Below are 16318 nucleotides of genomic sequence, written 5' to 3'. Positions count from 1 at the left end.
ATATTATTCACAAAATACGAAAGTGTTGGGCCAGTCAGTTTCTGAATCAACAGATAAATCTGGGAGAGGCCTGTGCATCTATAGATTGACACAGATTCCTGGGGAATTTTGGTGCACACCAAAGGCAATTGGAGGTAACAAAATATGCAACAGAAACAATGAATTCAGAGTTTAGCCAAATGATCTTCCCAAAATGTTACTTTTTTCTTCTCTCTGCAGATTAAACCTTTGTCAACTTCATCCCACCTACAGCTACTAACATGGTGATGAATAACAGTGTGACTGAATTCATTCTGTTTGGGTTGACGCAGGATGCTGAAAAGCAGAAAGTGATATTTGGAATCTTCTTGGTTCTTTACCTTTTGACTCTGCTGGGGAATTTTCTCGTTGTGGTGACTATTAAGACAAGTCATACTCTTGGGAGTCCCATGTACTTCTTCCTATTCTACCTGTCCTTTGCCGATGCCTGCTTTTCTACAACTACGGCACCCAGATTGATTGTGGATGCTCTGTCTCAGAAGAAGACTATTTCCTACCATGAGTGCATGACTCAGGTCTTTGCAGTCCATTTCTTTGCGTGTATGGAGGTATTTGTGCTCATCCTCATGGCTTTTGATCGCTATGTGGCCATTTGTAAGCCCCTGCGATACACAACCATCATAAGCAGGCGTGTCTGTGGCGCGCTGGTGATTCTAGCCTGGGTGGCATCTTGTATCCATTCTTCAGTACAGATTATGTTGACTTTGAAATTGCCTTTCTGTGGCCCCAATGTGATTGATCATTATTTGTGTGACTTGCAGCCCTTGTTGAAACTTGCCTGCATGGACACTTATGTGATAAATTTGCTACTTGTGTCCAATAGTGGGGCCATATGCATGGTGAGTTTCATGCTCTTGCTTATATCCTATGTTGTCATTTTATACTCTCTGAGAAACCACAGCGAACAAGGAAGGCAAAAAGCTCTTTCTACCTGTACCTCCAATTTCATTGTGGTTGTCATATTTTTTGGTCCATGTGTGTTCATGTACACACGCCCACCAACTGCATCTCCAGTGGACAAGATGGTGGCTGTGTTTTACACAATTGGGACACCGTTTCTCAACCCTTTGATCTATACACTGAGGAATGCGGAAGTGAAAAATGCCATGAAAAAGTTATGGTGTAGCAAATTATGACTTTAGTTGGTAAATATGGCAAATTAAATTACACTTCCTTAAATCAGTTTTTGTTACATGGCAGGAAATTAGAAATACTCCTAACAGGAAACAACCCTAACAGGAAACAGCAATCAATATACATCAACATGTTATACACACATTTAATATTCTGAGAGGATTGCATTAGACTATGAGTACTTTAAGCTCATAACCGTTGTGAACAACCTATAACTATCCATACTTGAATTCTATCAACATCTGACCATTTTCACTTGGTAATTTAACTTCTTGTAGAAATTTTTCTCCTGAAAGAAATTCACTGACTAATCACAGGATGATTGTGTGCGTGTGAGTCCACCAAATTCCTTTTATAAGCCTTATTCTAGTAAAATATGAATTTGGTCAACATGAGCCAGTCCATGAGAGACTGAAAACTTGCAGAATCCAGGTTGTCATTTTGCCAGTATGAGCATTTGATAGGATGGTCCTAGAAGATGATACCTTGGACATCTATAGCTGAGCCTGCCTCACTGGGCAATCCTGCACTGATACCACTAAGTCTCTCTTTGTGCCTAGATTTTTCTGATCTCAGTCCCTGCAGCCATCAATGTGGAGGACCATATACTAGCCTGTCAGAATAGCACTCTCTAGAAATGCCTTTCCAGCATGCATGTACACACGTATGTGCAAATGCACACACACACACACAAATTTTAAGGTGCTTGACTGGAATGGTTAGCTATAACCTCTGGTTGAGAGACAACTAAAAATTAAAGTAGGAGGTGATGTCAGCCAAATGGCAGAGTAGGCAACTCCAAACATGTCCCTCCACAGAAACATCAGAAAAATGGGTACCGATGTCAGAGTCTGACATACCTCTCTCTACTCCCATGGTGGGGCAAGGGAATTCTCTACAGGGAATTCTCCAAAGAATTTCTCACCAACCACTCGCCCACTTTACACTGAGCAGGTTCCATATCCCTTATTTAGTTGTGAGGATTCTGATCTTTATCATTCATTGCCTTCACTATGGAAACAGGCATGGTGTGGTCTGGGACACACTTTGTAATTTCACGCATTGTGTCTAGCCAAAATTTCAGCCTCAGCACCTTGCTACATTAGAAATGTGAAATAATGATTTGTATCATTGCTGAGATTCAAAAGAACTGATTTCCCCTTAGGAAGGGATTGTGCATTACCTCCTGAAGTTGAGAAACAATTTGTGTGCACACTTGTGAAAGGTACACTTTATGGACAAAAGCTTGCCTAGTTTCAATACAGGAGAGGTCAGCACAACTGGACTAAACCAAAATCAAAGAAGTTTCCTGAATAAACGGAACACTTTGAAGGCCAGTGTAGCAGGAGCAGGGGTTTGGAAACCATGGTTTCAGGGGACATCTAGGTCAATTAGCATAATAAATCTATTAAGAAAACATTCTGCATCCCCCTTTGAAGAGCAGTGTCTGGGGTCTCAAACACTAGCAAGTGGCCAGCTAAGATGCATCAATTGGTCTCAACCCACCTGAAGCAGAGGAGAATGGAGAACACCAAAGATACAAAGTAATTACAAGCCCAAGAGACAGAAAGAGTCACATAAACCAGAGACTACATCAGCCTGAGACCAGAAGAACTAGATGGTGCCCAGCTACAACCGATGAGGGCCCTGACGGAGAACACAACAGCGAACCCCTGAGGGAGCAGGAAAGCAGTGGGATGCAGACCTCAAATTTTCATAAAAAGACCAGACTTAATGGTTTGACTGAGACTGAAACGACTCTGGAGATCATGGTCCCCAGACCTTCCATTAGCCCAAGACAGGAATCATTCCCAAAGCCAACTCTTCAGACAGGGATTGGACTGGACTATGGGTTAAAAAATGATACTGGTGAGGAATGAATTTCTGGGATCAGGTAGACACAGAAGACTATGTGGGTGGCTTCTGTCTGGATGGGAGATGAGAGGGCAGAGGTGGTCAGAAGCTGGCCAAATGGACACAAAAATAGAGAGTGGAAAGAAAGAGTGTGCTGTCTCATTGGGGGGAGAGCAACTAGGAGTATATAGCAAGGTGTGTATAAATGTTTGTATCAGAGACTGACTTGATTTGTAAACTTTTACTTTAAAGCACAATAAAAATTAAAAAAAGAAAAAGTTTGTGTAGTTAAACTTTACCTGTAAACAGGGAAAACTACAAAATGAATTATAAGTCTTAGATCTGATAAAGGAGCTCCAGTAGTGAGGGGAAAGGACTGACATGGGGAAGCCTAAGGGGAAAGGTAACCACCACAAGCATAAGATTAGGAGTATAAAAAGAAGCCTTGAAAATCAGCCTTGGATTGGGCAAGACCATGAGGACAAGTAAAAAAAAACAAAAATAGAAATCACAGATGACCTCATAAAAGATCCAAGATAGCTATTAGAAAATCCCTTGTGGTTATTTATATGGTAAAGGAGGTCATTTTCAGTTTCCACCATCCTGTGTAATAACTTTTCATTCTTTATTTATTTCATTAAGAGTTCATGTCTTCTAAATTTTGAGGAGTGTACAAGGAATAGAGTCCCAAATTTACTTTTATTTCATGAAGAAAACCTTTTTTACATCCATGTTGTTGATTTATCTATTCCTTGAAATGTTTCCCATTTGTTTTTCATTTGTGTCATAATGCAGAATATTTCCATAGTCCTCAGAATATATATATATATATATTTTACTCATTCTTAAACAAGTTAAGATCTGGCATTTGCATATAACCAATATGGCAGATTCTGATATCACCTAAATGTCCACTTTGTGTATTCAGGTACAAGACAGTGGAGTCTTTACCAGCCTGTCCCTGATTTACCGTGTCAAGCAGAGGCTCAAATTGCAAGAAATATGTAGAGTGAATGCATTTTTTGATTATTCTTTACTCTGCCTTGTGGAGTTTCATCCCGTACACGCACAGTTGAGTATTGTTAGTATTCAGCAACAGACTCAGATTGCTCAGGCCCCTTGTGCAGATTTCTGGATTTTTTGTCTCTACATAGCTCCTTTCTCTCCAGGACTCGGCCTCTCAGATTGCAGCCTATTCAGCAACCCTGAATTCTGACCTCTCGTTCCTCATCTCAGTGAGAAATGTGGATCAGAAAGGGCCTCTAGCAGAAGAGTGCAGCTATCTTAAAACAGAGCAAAACAAAATAATACCTAAGCCTGCTGCCATGGAGTCAACTTTGAATCAAGGTGACCCCATGTGTTACACCGTAGAATTGCTCCATAGGGCTTTCTTGGCTGTAATCTTCACAGAAGTAGATTGCCAGTCCTTTCTTCCTTAGCACTGTTGGGTGGGTTTGGACCACCAACCTTTAGGTCAGTAGTCCAGCACAAACTTTTTGTACCATCCAAGGACCTTTCATCTAGTCTACGGCTCACCTATTTTGTTTCCATTCCCTAAAGGGCCCTGATTCTATACTGCCTTTTTTCCAATATTGGAAACAATTGCTTCATATTACTTTCTAGTTTTAGTAAAGAAATAGAGAAGTCCAATTTCTCTGCTATGTCTGAAAAGATTAAGTACTATGTTTAAGAAAATTAAATTTTTATCCCTCACTTTATTCAGCTTTCCTTTGGGAAAATGTTTAGTATTCTTCATAATGATTTCACACATTTTTATTTTCTTTATATAGTTTTTAGTTCTATTGTGACTTATTTCATTTTCTAAATATTTATTGCAATTTTATTTAAAAATATTATTATGCTGATTTTCAGCTAAATGGTTTTAATAAACCTTAAAATTTGTCCGTTGACTGTCTCCGTTTTTCTAAGTAGATGAACATGTTAGTAAATAAAGAACTGTGTCTCTTCATGTTCTGTTTTGATTACCCTACTTCTTTTTGCCATTATTTTATTGGTTAACACAGAGTTTCCAAAGTGACAGCCCATGGACAGAATTCCCCTGAAAGAATTTGTTTGATTCAAAGATTGTTGCTCAGCAAAGGGTTTTAAAGAAACTTAGTTATCAACATACTCAAATCAATAAAAATATGGATGCCATATGTCTCCGGAAAATCTGAGTGCTTGGCAAATTTGGACACACACTCCCATAAGGCAACAACAGATCAGAGCTAGTAATGGACGACTCTGAAGGAGGATAAAATTCACTCCATCTCCAGAAGCCATATTCCTATGACCCCTTAAAATCTCCACAGAAGCTGGTGTTACTGTTTGTTTTTTTTTATTATTCAACTGTACTCTGTAGGTTTTGAGGTTGAGATCTCTGCATTAGGGTCCTCAGTACAATGTATAGTAATAATAATAATTAAAAAAAAAAAAAAACAGTTTCCATTGAGTTGATCCCAACTCACGGAGGCCTTATGTGTGCCAGCGTGGAACTGTGCTTCATAGGATTTTCAGTGGCAATGACCTTTAAGAAGTAGATTGCCAGGATTTTCTTCCAAAGTGCCTCTGGGTAGATTCAAACCATCAACCTCTCAGTTAGTAGTCAAGCGCTTACCTGTTTGACTGCAATAATAAAAGATGGCCTTGTCCTGCTACTCAATTTAATGAGCTTCTTTCACAACTAAATTTGACTTTTTTAAAGTTTTTTAGAAGAAATCCTTTCATCAAGTTAAAGAATTTCAATTTTGCTTTAGTTTTCTGTGTTTTGATCATAATCCAGACTAAACCCACTGCCATCCAGACTAAGATCTACCAAATCCCACTTTGGCGTCTTGGAAATGATTTTATACCTATATGTATATAATTGATAGTCCTTACCTGCTAAAATGTATTTAATGAGAAAGACAAGCATCCCAATTCATGAGATGAGAACTAATTTTAATTAAAGTTGTCACTTTGAGAATTAAGGTGCACCTGACCCAATCCATGGTATTTTTAATTGCCTCATATGCATGTGAAACCTGGACAATCAATAACGAAGACTGAAGAAGAATTGATGCCTTTGAACTCCGGTTTTGGCAAAAAATATTGAATATACTGCCAGAAGAAGGAACAAATCTGTCTTGGAAGTACAGCCAGAATGTTTCTTAGAAGTAAGGATGGCAAGGCTTCATCTCACGTACTTTAGACATGTTATCAGGAGGGACCAGCCCTTGGAGAGGACATCATGCTTTGTAGAGGGTCAGCGAAAAAAAGGAAAACTCTCGAATAGATGGCTTGACACAGTGGCTGCAGCAATGGGCTCAAACATAACAAAGATTATGAGGATGGCATAGGACCAGGCAGTGTTTCATTCTGTTGTACACAGCATCACTATGTGTTGGAACCAATTCGATGGCACCTAACAACAACAACAATTCTAATTACTTATTGAAAAAAATGTCAAATAACTGGCAGGTGAACCTATGTTATAGGAAGACCTAGTCAGAAAGACTTTGAACTAGACAATAAAAAAAGAAAGAAAGAAAGAAAGAAACTCATTGCCTTCGAGTCGATTCTGAATCGTATCGACTCTATAGGACACAGGAGAACTGTCCTATAGGGTTTCCAGGGAGTAGTTGGTATATTTGAACTGCCAACATTTTGGTTAGCAGCTGAGCCTTAACCACTGTGCAACCAGGGCTCCAAACAATTAGAAACATGGAATTAAATATAATATTATTAAACCTCACATATTATACATATATAAAGTTTAGGACCACAGGCTAAATCCCTCTCAGTATTCACATAATATGATTATAATAAAGACTCTCCTAAGCTTTTTGCAGGTAACACTTGTGGCGTAGTGGTTAAGAGCAATGGCTGCTAACCAAAAGGCTGGCAGCTCAAACCCACCAGGTGCTCCTTGGAACTGCAAAGGGCAGGTCTACTCTGTCCTATAGGGTCAACTATGTGTTCGAATTGACTGAAAGACAATGGGTTTGTTTTTTTGAAAGGTTCTTACAAAGACACAAATAACCATACTATGATGGCATTTCTCATCCATAGTGATGATAAGCTGAAAAATGAATGATTCGAAAGTCAATATGGGTACTTTGAAATATTTTAAGAAAGTATTGTGAAGTTTATTCTACAATTAAAAATTAAAGGACAAAATAAAAGGTAGCTACAAAACCTTTTCACATCATACTGTTCAATAACTGTATAGCACACAAGTTAGGATCAAAGAGATGAATGGATAAACAAACCATGGTGTACACACAAAATGAAATACCACACAATAATAAAGAACAATGATGAATCTAAGAAACATCTCCCAGCATGGATGAATCTGGAGGACATTATGCTGAGTGAAATAAGTCAATCACAAAAGGACAAATACTGTATGAGACCTCTATTATAAAAACTCATAAAAAGGTTTACACACAGAAAGAAACCGTCTTTGATGGTTATGACGGAGGGGAGGAGTGGGGAGAAAAAAACACTAACCAGACAATAGAATGGCGATAACTTTGGTGAAAGGTTAAGACAGTACACAATACTGGGGAGCCAGGACAACTTGCCCAAGGCAAGGTCATGGAAGCTTCATAGATGCATTCAAACTCCCTGAGGGACTGAATTACTGAGCTGAGGGCTAGGAACCATGGTCTTGGGGAACATCTAGCTCAATTGGCATAACATAGTTTATAAAGAAAATATTCTATATCCTACTTTGGTGAGTAGCATCTGGAGTTGTAAAAGCTTGTGAGCAGAGAGGTGGAGCCAAGATGGCGGAATAGACAGATGCTTCTGCCGAGCCCTCTTTACAATAAAGGTCTGAAAAAACAAGTGAAACAAATATAAATGTGACAAGCTGGGAGCTCTGAGCATCAAAGGCAAGCTTAGACAATGAACTGAGGGGCAGGGGGAGGAGGAGGCCGTTCAGAAGTGGAGAGGAGTTACCGGACCGAATCCCAGGGAGCCCTCAGACACCATTCCCGGAGCAGGGGTGGCAGCGGGCTAGTACTAGCGTTAGGCCACAGTTTCCTCAGGGAGAAGCAGCCAGCCACACAGCCCACTCACACCTCCAGAATCTGAGGAGAACAGCGCTCTTGGCAAAAGCTAAGTACTTGCAAAGATTTTACCGCGCCCCTTTACCTCCAAGACGGCTTCAGCAGCTGAATCCCTAGGCCTGAGATAGGCCCTGGTGAGCACCTAGAGCCATCCTCCCAGCCTTGGGAAAGGAAAAAATTGCAACTGGGGGGAAAAGATAATTTGCTAGCTCCATTAACTGGGGGAGCTCAGGATAGAAGCGGCTCCTGTCCAGGGATAAATAGTCCATGGACCTTCAGCACCTTTCCCTTCTTCATGGAGCTGTGTAGGTCTATTTCGAGAGAATAGGCCCTTGTTGGCAAACTCCAACAATTTCAGCTGTGTGGTGGAGAGGTGGGTGTTTGACGTTTGACATTGCTTTGACTATTAAACCAGGTCCTCACCTACCCACAACCGGGACCTAAGGACTGGTAGCTCCACTCAGGTCACCCAGCCACCCCTGACAGGGGTCCAAAAATAACTGGTACCTCCCAGTCCTTACAACCAAAAACTTTGGGTGTCCATGGTCCCTCTGCAGAATCCACCCACCAGCACGCTCTAGGGAACAGAGACACGTTTTCCTCAGAGTCACTTGGAAGTCAGTTCTCAGCCCCCTGCCTTGTTCAGAGCATGACCCTGTGCTGCAATCAGATACCGGTATATATGCCAATCACCCCTGCCCCTCTAAGGCTGTAGGACATAGCCTATACCACACACTTGATATCAGCTACCTGGAAACCTGACCTGAATTCATACAAGAAAACTGAATGGACTCCTAGACTGATATACCTGATAACAGCTCTAGCCAGCTGGGGACAGGACACCAGAGCTCCAAAGGTGAAAATAATCAAGCTAGCTCACTCAAGCAATCCATAGGGGTGTACCAAAACAAAACAAAGCAACAAGCTACAACACAGTAAGCAAGCATAAACTAATACAATAACTTATAGATGGCTCAGAGACAAGTCAATATCAAGTCACATAAGGATACAGACTATGATCACCTCAACAGGTTCTCAAAACAAAGAATCCAGGGATCTTCTAGATGAAAGTGCATTCCTGGAATTACCAGATGCAGAATACAAAAGTTTAATATACAGAACCCCTCAAGACATCAGGAAAGAAATGAGGCAATACACCGAACAAGCCAAGGAACACACAGATAAAGCAGCTGAAGGAATTAAAAAGATTATTCAGGAACATAATGAAAATTTTAATAAACTAGAAAAATCCATAGACAGCAATCACAAATTCAGAAGATTAACAATAAAATTACAGAATTAGATAGCTCAATAGAAAATCAGAGGAGCAGAACTGAGCAAGTAGAAGCTAGAATTTCTGAACTTGAAGACAAATCACTTGGCACTAATATATTTGAAGAAAAATCAGATAAAGGAATTTAAAAAAATGAAGAAACCTTAAGAATCATGTGGGACTCTATCAAGAGAAAGAACCTCCGAGTGATTGGAGTACCAGTACAGGGAGGGATAACAGAAAATACAGAGAAAATTGTTGAGGGTTTGTTGGCAGAAAACTTCCCTGATATTGTGAAAGATGAGAAGATATGTATCCAAGATGCTCATCGAACTCCACATAAGGTAGATCTTAAAAGAAAGTCACCAAGGCATATTATAATCAAGCTTGCCAAAACCAAAGATAAAGAGACAATTATAAGAGCAGCGAGGGATAAACAAAAAGTCAGCTACAAAGGAGAGCCGATAAGAATAAGCTCGGACTGCTTGATAGAAACCATGCAGGCAAGAACACAATGGGATGACAAATTTAAAAAATTGAAGGAAAAAAACTGCCTGCCAAGAATCATATATCCATCAAAACTGTCTCTTAAATACGAAGGTGAAATTAAGACATTTCCAGATAAACACAAGTTGAGGGAATTCATAAAAACTAAACCAAAACTACAAGAAATACTAAAGGGAGTTCTTTAGTTAGAAAATCAATAATATCAGGTATCAACCCAAGACTAGAACACTGGGCAGAGCAACCAGAAGTCAACCCAGACAGGGAAATCCAAAAAAACAAAGCAAGATTAAAAAAAAAAAACCCAACACAGGGTAACGGTGATGTTATTATATAAAAGAAGACAACACTAAAATAATAAAGAGGGACTAAGAAATGTAATCATACACCTTCCATATGGAGAGGAAGATACGGCGATACAAAGTGGCAGGGTACAAGACCAACATACAAAAATCTGTCAGATTCCTCTAGATTAACAAAGACAACTCTGAAAAGGAAATCAGGAAAACAATATCATTTACAATAGCCTCCCAAAAGATAATTGCTTAGGAATAAACATAATCAGGGATATAAAAGATTTATACAAAGAAAACTACAAAACACTACTGCAAGAAACCAAAAGAGACCTATATAAATGGAAGAACATACTATGCTTATGAATAGGAAGACTTAACATTATGAAAATATCAATACTACCCAAAACGATCTATAGATATAATGCAATCCCAATCCAGATTCCATCAACATTCTTTAAAGAGCTGGAAAAACTAATCACCAACTTTATTTGGAAAGGAAAGAGACCCCAGATAAGCAAAGCACTATTGAAGAAGAAGAACAAAGTAGGTCTCACACTTCCCTATCTTGGAACCAAGTATACAGCCGCGGTAGTCAAAACAGCCTGGTACTGGTACAATGACAGACACATAGACCAATGGAACAGAATGGAGAATCCAGAAGTAAATACTTTCACCTATGGACAGCTGATCTTCAACAAAGGGCCAAGAGCCATTAAATGGGGAAGAGTTGGTCTCTTTAGTAAATGGTGCTGGCAAAACCGAATATCCATTTGTAGAAAAGTGAAACAGTTTCCATACCTCACACCACATACATAAACTAACTCAAAATGGGTCAAAGACCTAAATGTAAAACCCAAAACTATAAAGATCATGGAAGGAAAAATAGGGGCAACCCTAAGGACCCTAATTTACAGAATAAATGGACTACCAAACATAACTAAAAATGCACAAACAGCAAAAGGTAAACTAGATGACTCGGACCTCCTAAAAATTAAACACTTATGCACATCGACCTTTCCAAAAGAGTAAAAAAAAGAAACTATACACTGGGAAAAATATTTGGCAAAGACTATACACTGGGAAAAATATTTGGCAAAGAAAACTTCAACACCTCAATGACAAAAGACAAACAATCCAATTTAAAAATGAGCAAAGGACATTAACAGTCATTAACAGACACTTGACCAGAGAAGACATTCAGACAGCCAAAAAATACAAGAAGATGCTCACCATCATTAGCCATTCAAAACACCAAAAAAAAAAAAAAAAAACTTAGCCATTAAAAAAAGCCATTAGAGAGATACAAATCAAAACAACAACAAGGTGTCATCCCACCACAGCAATAATGGTAATGATCAAAAAAACGAAAAACAACAAATGCTGGTGAGGGTGTGGGGAGATTAGAACTCTCATACACTGTTGGTGGGATTGTAAAATGGTACAACCACTGTGGAAAATGGTATGGTACTTCCTTAAAAAGTTAGAAATAGAGGAGATATAATGTGATCCAGGAATCCCACTACTAGATATATATCCTAGAGAAATGAATAGGTATATGCACACCCATGTTTATCACAACATTATTCACAATAACAAAAAGATGGAAACAATCTTACTGTCCATCAACGGATAAATGGATAAACGAACTATGATACGTACACACAATGGAATACTATGCATTGTTAAAGAATGACGAATCCATAAAACATCTTACAACATGGATGAACCGGGAGGACATTATGCTGAGTGAAATAAGTTACAAAAGAACAAATATTGTATGAGATCAAGATTATAAAAAGTCAAGAAAAGGTTTACACATAGAAAGAAATGTTCTTTGATGGTTACCAGGGATGGGAGGGGGAGAGAGGGAAAATAAATAACTAGATAGTAGACACTTATTAACTTGGGGAAAGAGAAAGGCAATACACAACAAGGGGTAGGTCAGGATAACATGATCAGGGCAAAGGAAGACACTGGGAAGTACGCCAAGAGTAAAAGGCAATGGCAGTAAGTACTATTACATACACCATCTCTCAGTAACAGTAATAGCAAACAATAATTTATGAGTGGATACATAGGTAGATATATTAGTACGGGAGCAAACCCACCAGCATATATAGGTTTGGCAGAGGATATTTTTACATTCATATTCGTATGTGCTGCAAAAATATCTGGACCCCTGGTGGTGCAGTGGTTAAGAGCTTGGCTGCTAACCAAAACGTCAGCAGTTCAAATCCACCAGCTGCTCCTTGGAAATCCCATGGGGCAGTTCTACTCTGTCCCTTAGGGTCACTATGAGTGGAAATTGACTTGACGGACACCGGTTTGCTTACTTGGTTGCAAATATACCCATACATATAATAGAGCTCACAGGGGGCAAAGTTATGAAAACTTCTTAGCCATAACCAAACACCATGAGGGACTGAGTCACTGGGCTTGAGGTCTTAGGGCCACAGTCTTGGAGGACATCTAGCATAGTCCATAGAGACAATGCTCTGCAGCCTACTTTGGTGAGTAGCGACTGGGGTTTTAAAAGCTTCTGACTGACCATCTAAGATACAACTATTGGTCTCTTCCTGTCTGGAGCAAAGAAGAGTGAAGAAAATCAAAGATTCAAGGAAACAATTAGTCTGTAGGACTAATGGACCAGATGAACCGTAGCCTCCACTAGCCTGAGACCAGAAGAACTAGATGGTGCCCAGCTACCACTACCGACTGCTCTGAGCAGGATCACAGTAGAAGGTCCCAGACAGTGTGGGAGAAAAATGTAGAAAGAAATTCAAATTCATAAAAAAGACCAGACTTACTAATCTTATAGAGACTGGTGGAACCCCCAAAATTATGACCCTTAGACACCCTTCAAATCTGGAACTGAACACAGTCACCTTTCAGCCAAACAACAGACAGGCCTATAACGTGAACAATAACACCCGCGAGGAAAGTACTCCTCAGAACAATCAACTGTACCAGACCGAAAGGGCAGCACTTGCTCAAAAACAAAGTTCAGAAGACAGGAAGGGGCAGGAAAGATGGAGAGAAAAATATAGAATAAAATTCAAACTCACAGAAAAAAAAAAAAACTGACTTAGTCTGACAGAGACTGGAGAAACCCCAGGAGTATGGCCCCTGGACACCCTTTTAACTCAGTACTGAAGTCACTCTTGGGGTTCACACTTCAACCAAAGATTTGACTGGCCCATAAAACAAAACAAGACTAAATGGGTACACCAGCCCAGGCACAGGAATGAGAAGGCAGGAGGGGACAGGAAAGCTGATAATGGGAAATCCAAGGTCAAGAAGGGGAGGGGGTTGACACGTCCTGTGGTTGGCAACCAATGTCACAAAACAATATGCGTATTGTTTAATGAGAAACTAATCTGCTCTGTAAACTTTCATCTAAACCACAATAAAAAAAAAAAAAAAGTTAGAGTCAATATGAGATTTTAAAAGAATTTCTGGTTTTGAGTCATTTCGAACAGGTAATAATAAAATTCTTGCTCTTTGGGGCTTCAGAGAAGGCCAGGACTTAGATATATTATGACCCCTGCCTACAAGTCTGCGCTTCTTGCTACCCTTTACCTTAATAATTATATTCCAGCCACTTTAATCTTTTATAGTTCCTTGAAAATGCCTGCCTTAGAGCTACTCTATGTATTGTCTCTCCCTAGAATCTCTATCCTAGTACTCCTTATGGGGTAATTTCCTAATGATTCCTTTTGTCAATTATTAGTGCTTGTCATTGTTATTAATCTTATTAATACATTTAATCACTTTTTATAAAGAAACTTCAACAGATCTCAAAATCAATGTGAAATGTTGCTCACTCATAGAATCCTTCTCTGATTACCCACTATGACATACTCTCCCAGAAATAATCAAAGCACTCCATTCCTGTTAACTCTGCTGTACTGATCACACTTTGTTTTTTTTGTTTTTTTTTGCTTATTTTTAATTGCTTATTAACTGTCTCCCTAATCATCAGAATTTGACTCTTTTGAAAAGGAAAGGTGCTTATCTTCCATAGTCATTCAACAGACAGTTTAAATAGGTCCCAGGCATCAATAAAATGAAAGTTCTTGCCTCAGAGGCTTTCAATTAGAGAGGAAGATGGAAAGTCACAGAAGTCAACTGATAACTATACAAAAACAATTACATTTTTGATCACAGCTATAAGGAAATTAAGCAGATGTTGAGATAGAAAATAATGGCAGGAGTGAAAGTTTCTTTTAACAGAGTCGTTTGGAAAGGCTTCTCAGAGAAAGTGATACCAATGTAAGACACAATATGACTGCTTGTTTCCGAGCCCAGCAAATGCAAAGTCACTGTTGTGAGAAAGGGCTTAGATAGCCCTAGGTACAGGTGAAAAAAACCAGCATGGCTGAGGAGAGGAGATGGGGAGCTCCAAATGTGCTGGGGAAGGTAGAGGCAGTCATCAGATTAACCAGGAATTTCTAGAACAAGGGAAGGAATTTCCAAAGGCAGTGGGAAGCTGAGGAAGGGTATAAAAGAAAAGAGTATCATAATCTCTATATTGTAAATACCCTAAATAATATAAATCAGACATATTTTTAAAAGATCCCTCTGGATTCTTCTGGAAAATGGGTGGTTTTATTTCTCACACATCTTGGAGAGGATGACTTCTCTTTAGGGAAAACTCATAATGCTATCAGCATGATGACAGTTACTTGCCAACTGAAGTCTTTCATTGCATCCAAAGTTTCTTCATGGCATTTTTTACCTCTACATTCCTCAGAGTATAGATCAAGGGATTCAACATGAGTGTGATGATGGCCCCCAACACAGCCATTGCCTTGTCTATGGGATAAGTGGTCACAGGTCTTACATACAAGAAAATGCATGGCACAAAGAACAAGACGACCACCATGAGGTGGGAACCACAAGTGGAGAGAGCTTTGTACCACCCTTCAGACCTGCACGATGTCAGGGAGCAGAGGATGACTGCATAGGAGGCAATCAGGAAAAGGAATATTGCCACACACATCACTCCACTGTTGAGAATGACCAAAAGGCCCAGGATGTGGGTGTCCATGCAGGCCAGTGTCAGCAATTGAAACAAATCACATATAAAGTGATCAATGACATTGGGACCACAGAAAGGTATTTGGTACATGAAGAGGAGCTGTATCATTGCATGCAAAAATCCTCCCACCCAGGTCCCTCCCAGCAGCAGGCGGCAAACCCGAGGACTCATGATGGTCATATAATGCAGGGGCTTACAGATGGCCATGTAGCGGTCATAGGCCATCACAATGAGAAGGATGATTGACACCCCACCAAAGAAATGTCCTGCAAAAAGCTGAATCATGCAGCCTTTGAGGGAGATGGTAGTACTCTCAGAGAAGGAATCCACAATCATCCTGGGGGTGATGACAGAAGAATAGACAGTATCCATTAGGGACAAGGAAGTAAGGAAAAAATACATAGGTGACCTCAAACTCTGACTTGTAGTCATAGTTACCACAATGAGTAAGGTTCCCAATACGGTGGCCACATACATGATTAAAAACACAATAGGGAATATTTTCCGCAGCTGTGGGTTCTTCGTAAGGCCCAAAAGAATGAATTCAGTCACATTGTTTTGGTCTCCCATTTACCAGGTACTGATATGCACTCTGGCTGAGAGTCAGAAAATCTAAAAAGCAACATAGGATTTGTAATTAGTGACTATTTGACTTCATTTATTTGGCTCAAAATGTGTTTGGAGAGGTAGAGGCAGTAACCAGATTAATCAGGGAATCTAGGACTAAGCAAGGAATGTCTAAAGGCAATGGGAAACCAAGGGAAAGTAGAAAACAAAGAGTATCATAATGTCATAATTGTAAATACCCTAAATCATAAATCAGACTTAATTTTTTAAAGATATCTCTGGATTCTAGTGGAGGATGGGCAGTTTTATTTCTCTATCTCTGACAGAATGATTCTAGGGGAAATTCATAACGTTCTCGGCATGATGACTATTACTTGCCAACCTAAGTCTAGACCAGATGCCATAGAGTAGATTCCGACTCATGGTGACCCCATGTGTGTCAGAGTAGAACTGTGAGCAGCAGGGTTGTCTGTGGCTGATTTTTCAGACGTAGATTGCCAGGGCTTTCTTTTGAGGTGCCTCTAGGTAGACTCAAACCTCCAACCTTTGAGTTAGC

The 16318-nt window shown here is 39.7% G+C and overlaps 2 protein-coding genes across 2 annotated transcripts; one reads left to right on the top strand and one right to left on the bottom strand.

Moving 5' to 3' along the window:
• The first annotated feature begins 260 nt into the window (after positions 1-260).
• On the top strand, positions 261-1175 carry LOC126064141 (olfactory receptor 4C11-like). The gene has a single exon (XM_049862831.1). It carries the CDS (start codon positions 261-263, stop codon positions 1173-1175), a length of 915 nt encoding a protein of 304 aa, XP_049718788.1.
• Positions 1176-14856: 13681 nt separating this feature from the next.
• Positions 14857-15765, bottom strand: LOC126064340 (olfactory receptor 4C6-like). Its single transcript, XM_049863289.1, has one exon. The coding sequence runs from the start codon at positions 15763-15765 to the stop codon at positions 14857-14859; it is 909 nt and encodes a 302-aa protein (XP_049719246.1).
• Positions 15766-16318: the final 553 nt, after the last annotated feature.

Source organism: Elephas maximus, chromosome 20 (assembly GCF_024166365.1).
Source record: "Elephas maximus indicus isolate mEleMax1 chromosome 20, mEleMax1 primary haplotype, whole genome shotgun sequence".
Taxonomy (NCBI): Eukaryota; Metazoa; Chordata; class Mammalia; order Proboscidea; family Elephantidae; genus Elephas; species Elephas maximus.
This window is presented reverse-complemented; position numbering and strand designations above follow the sequence as displayed.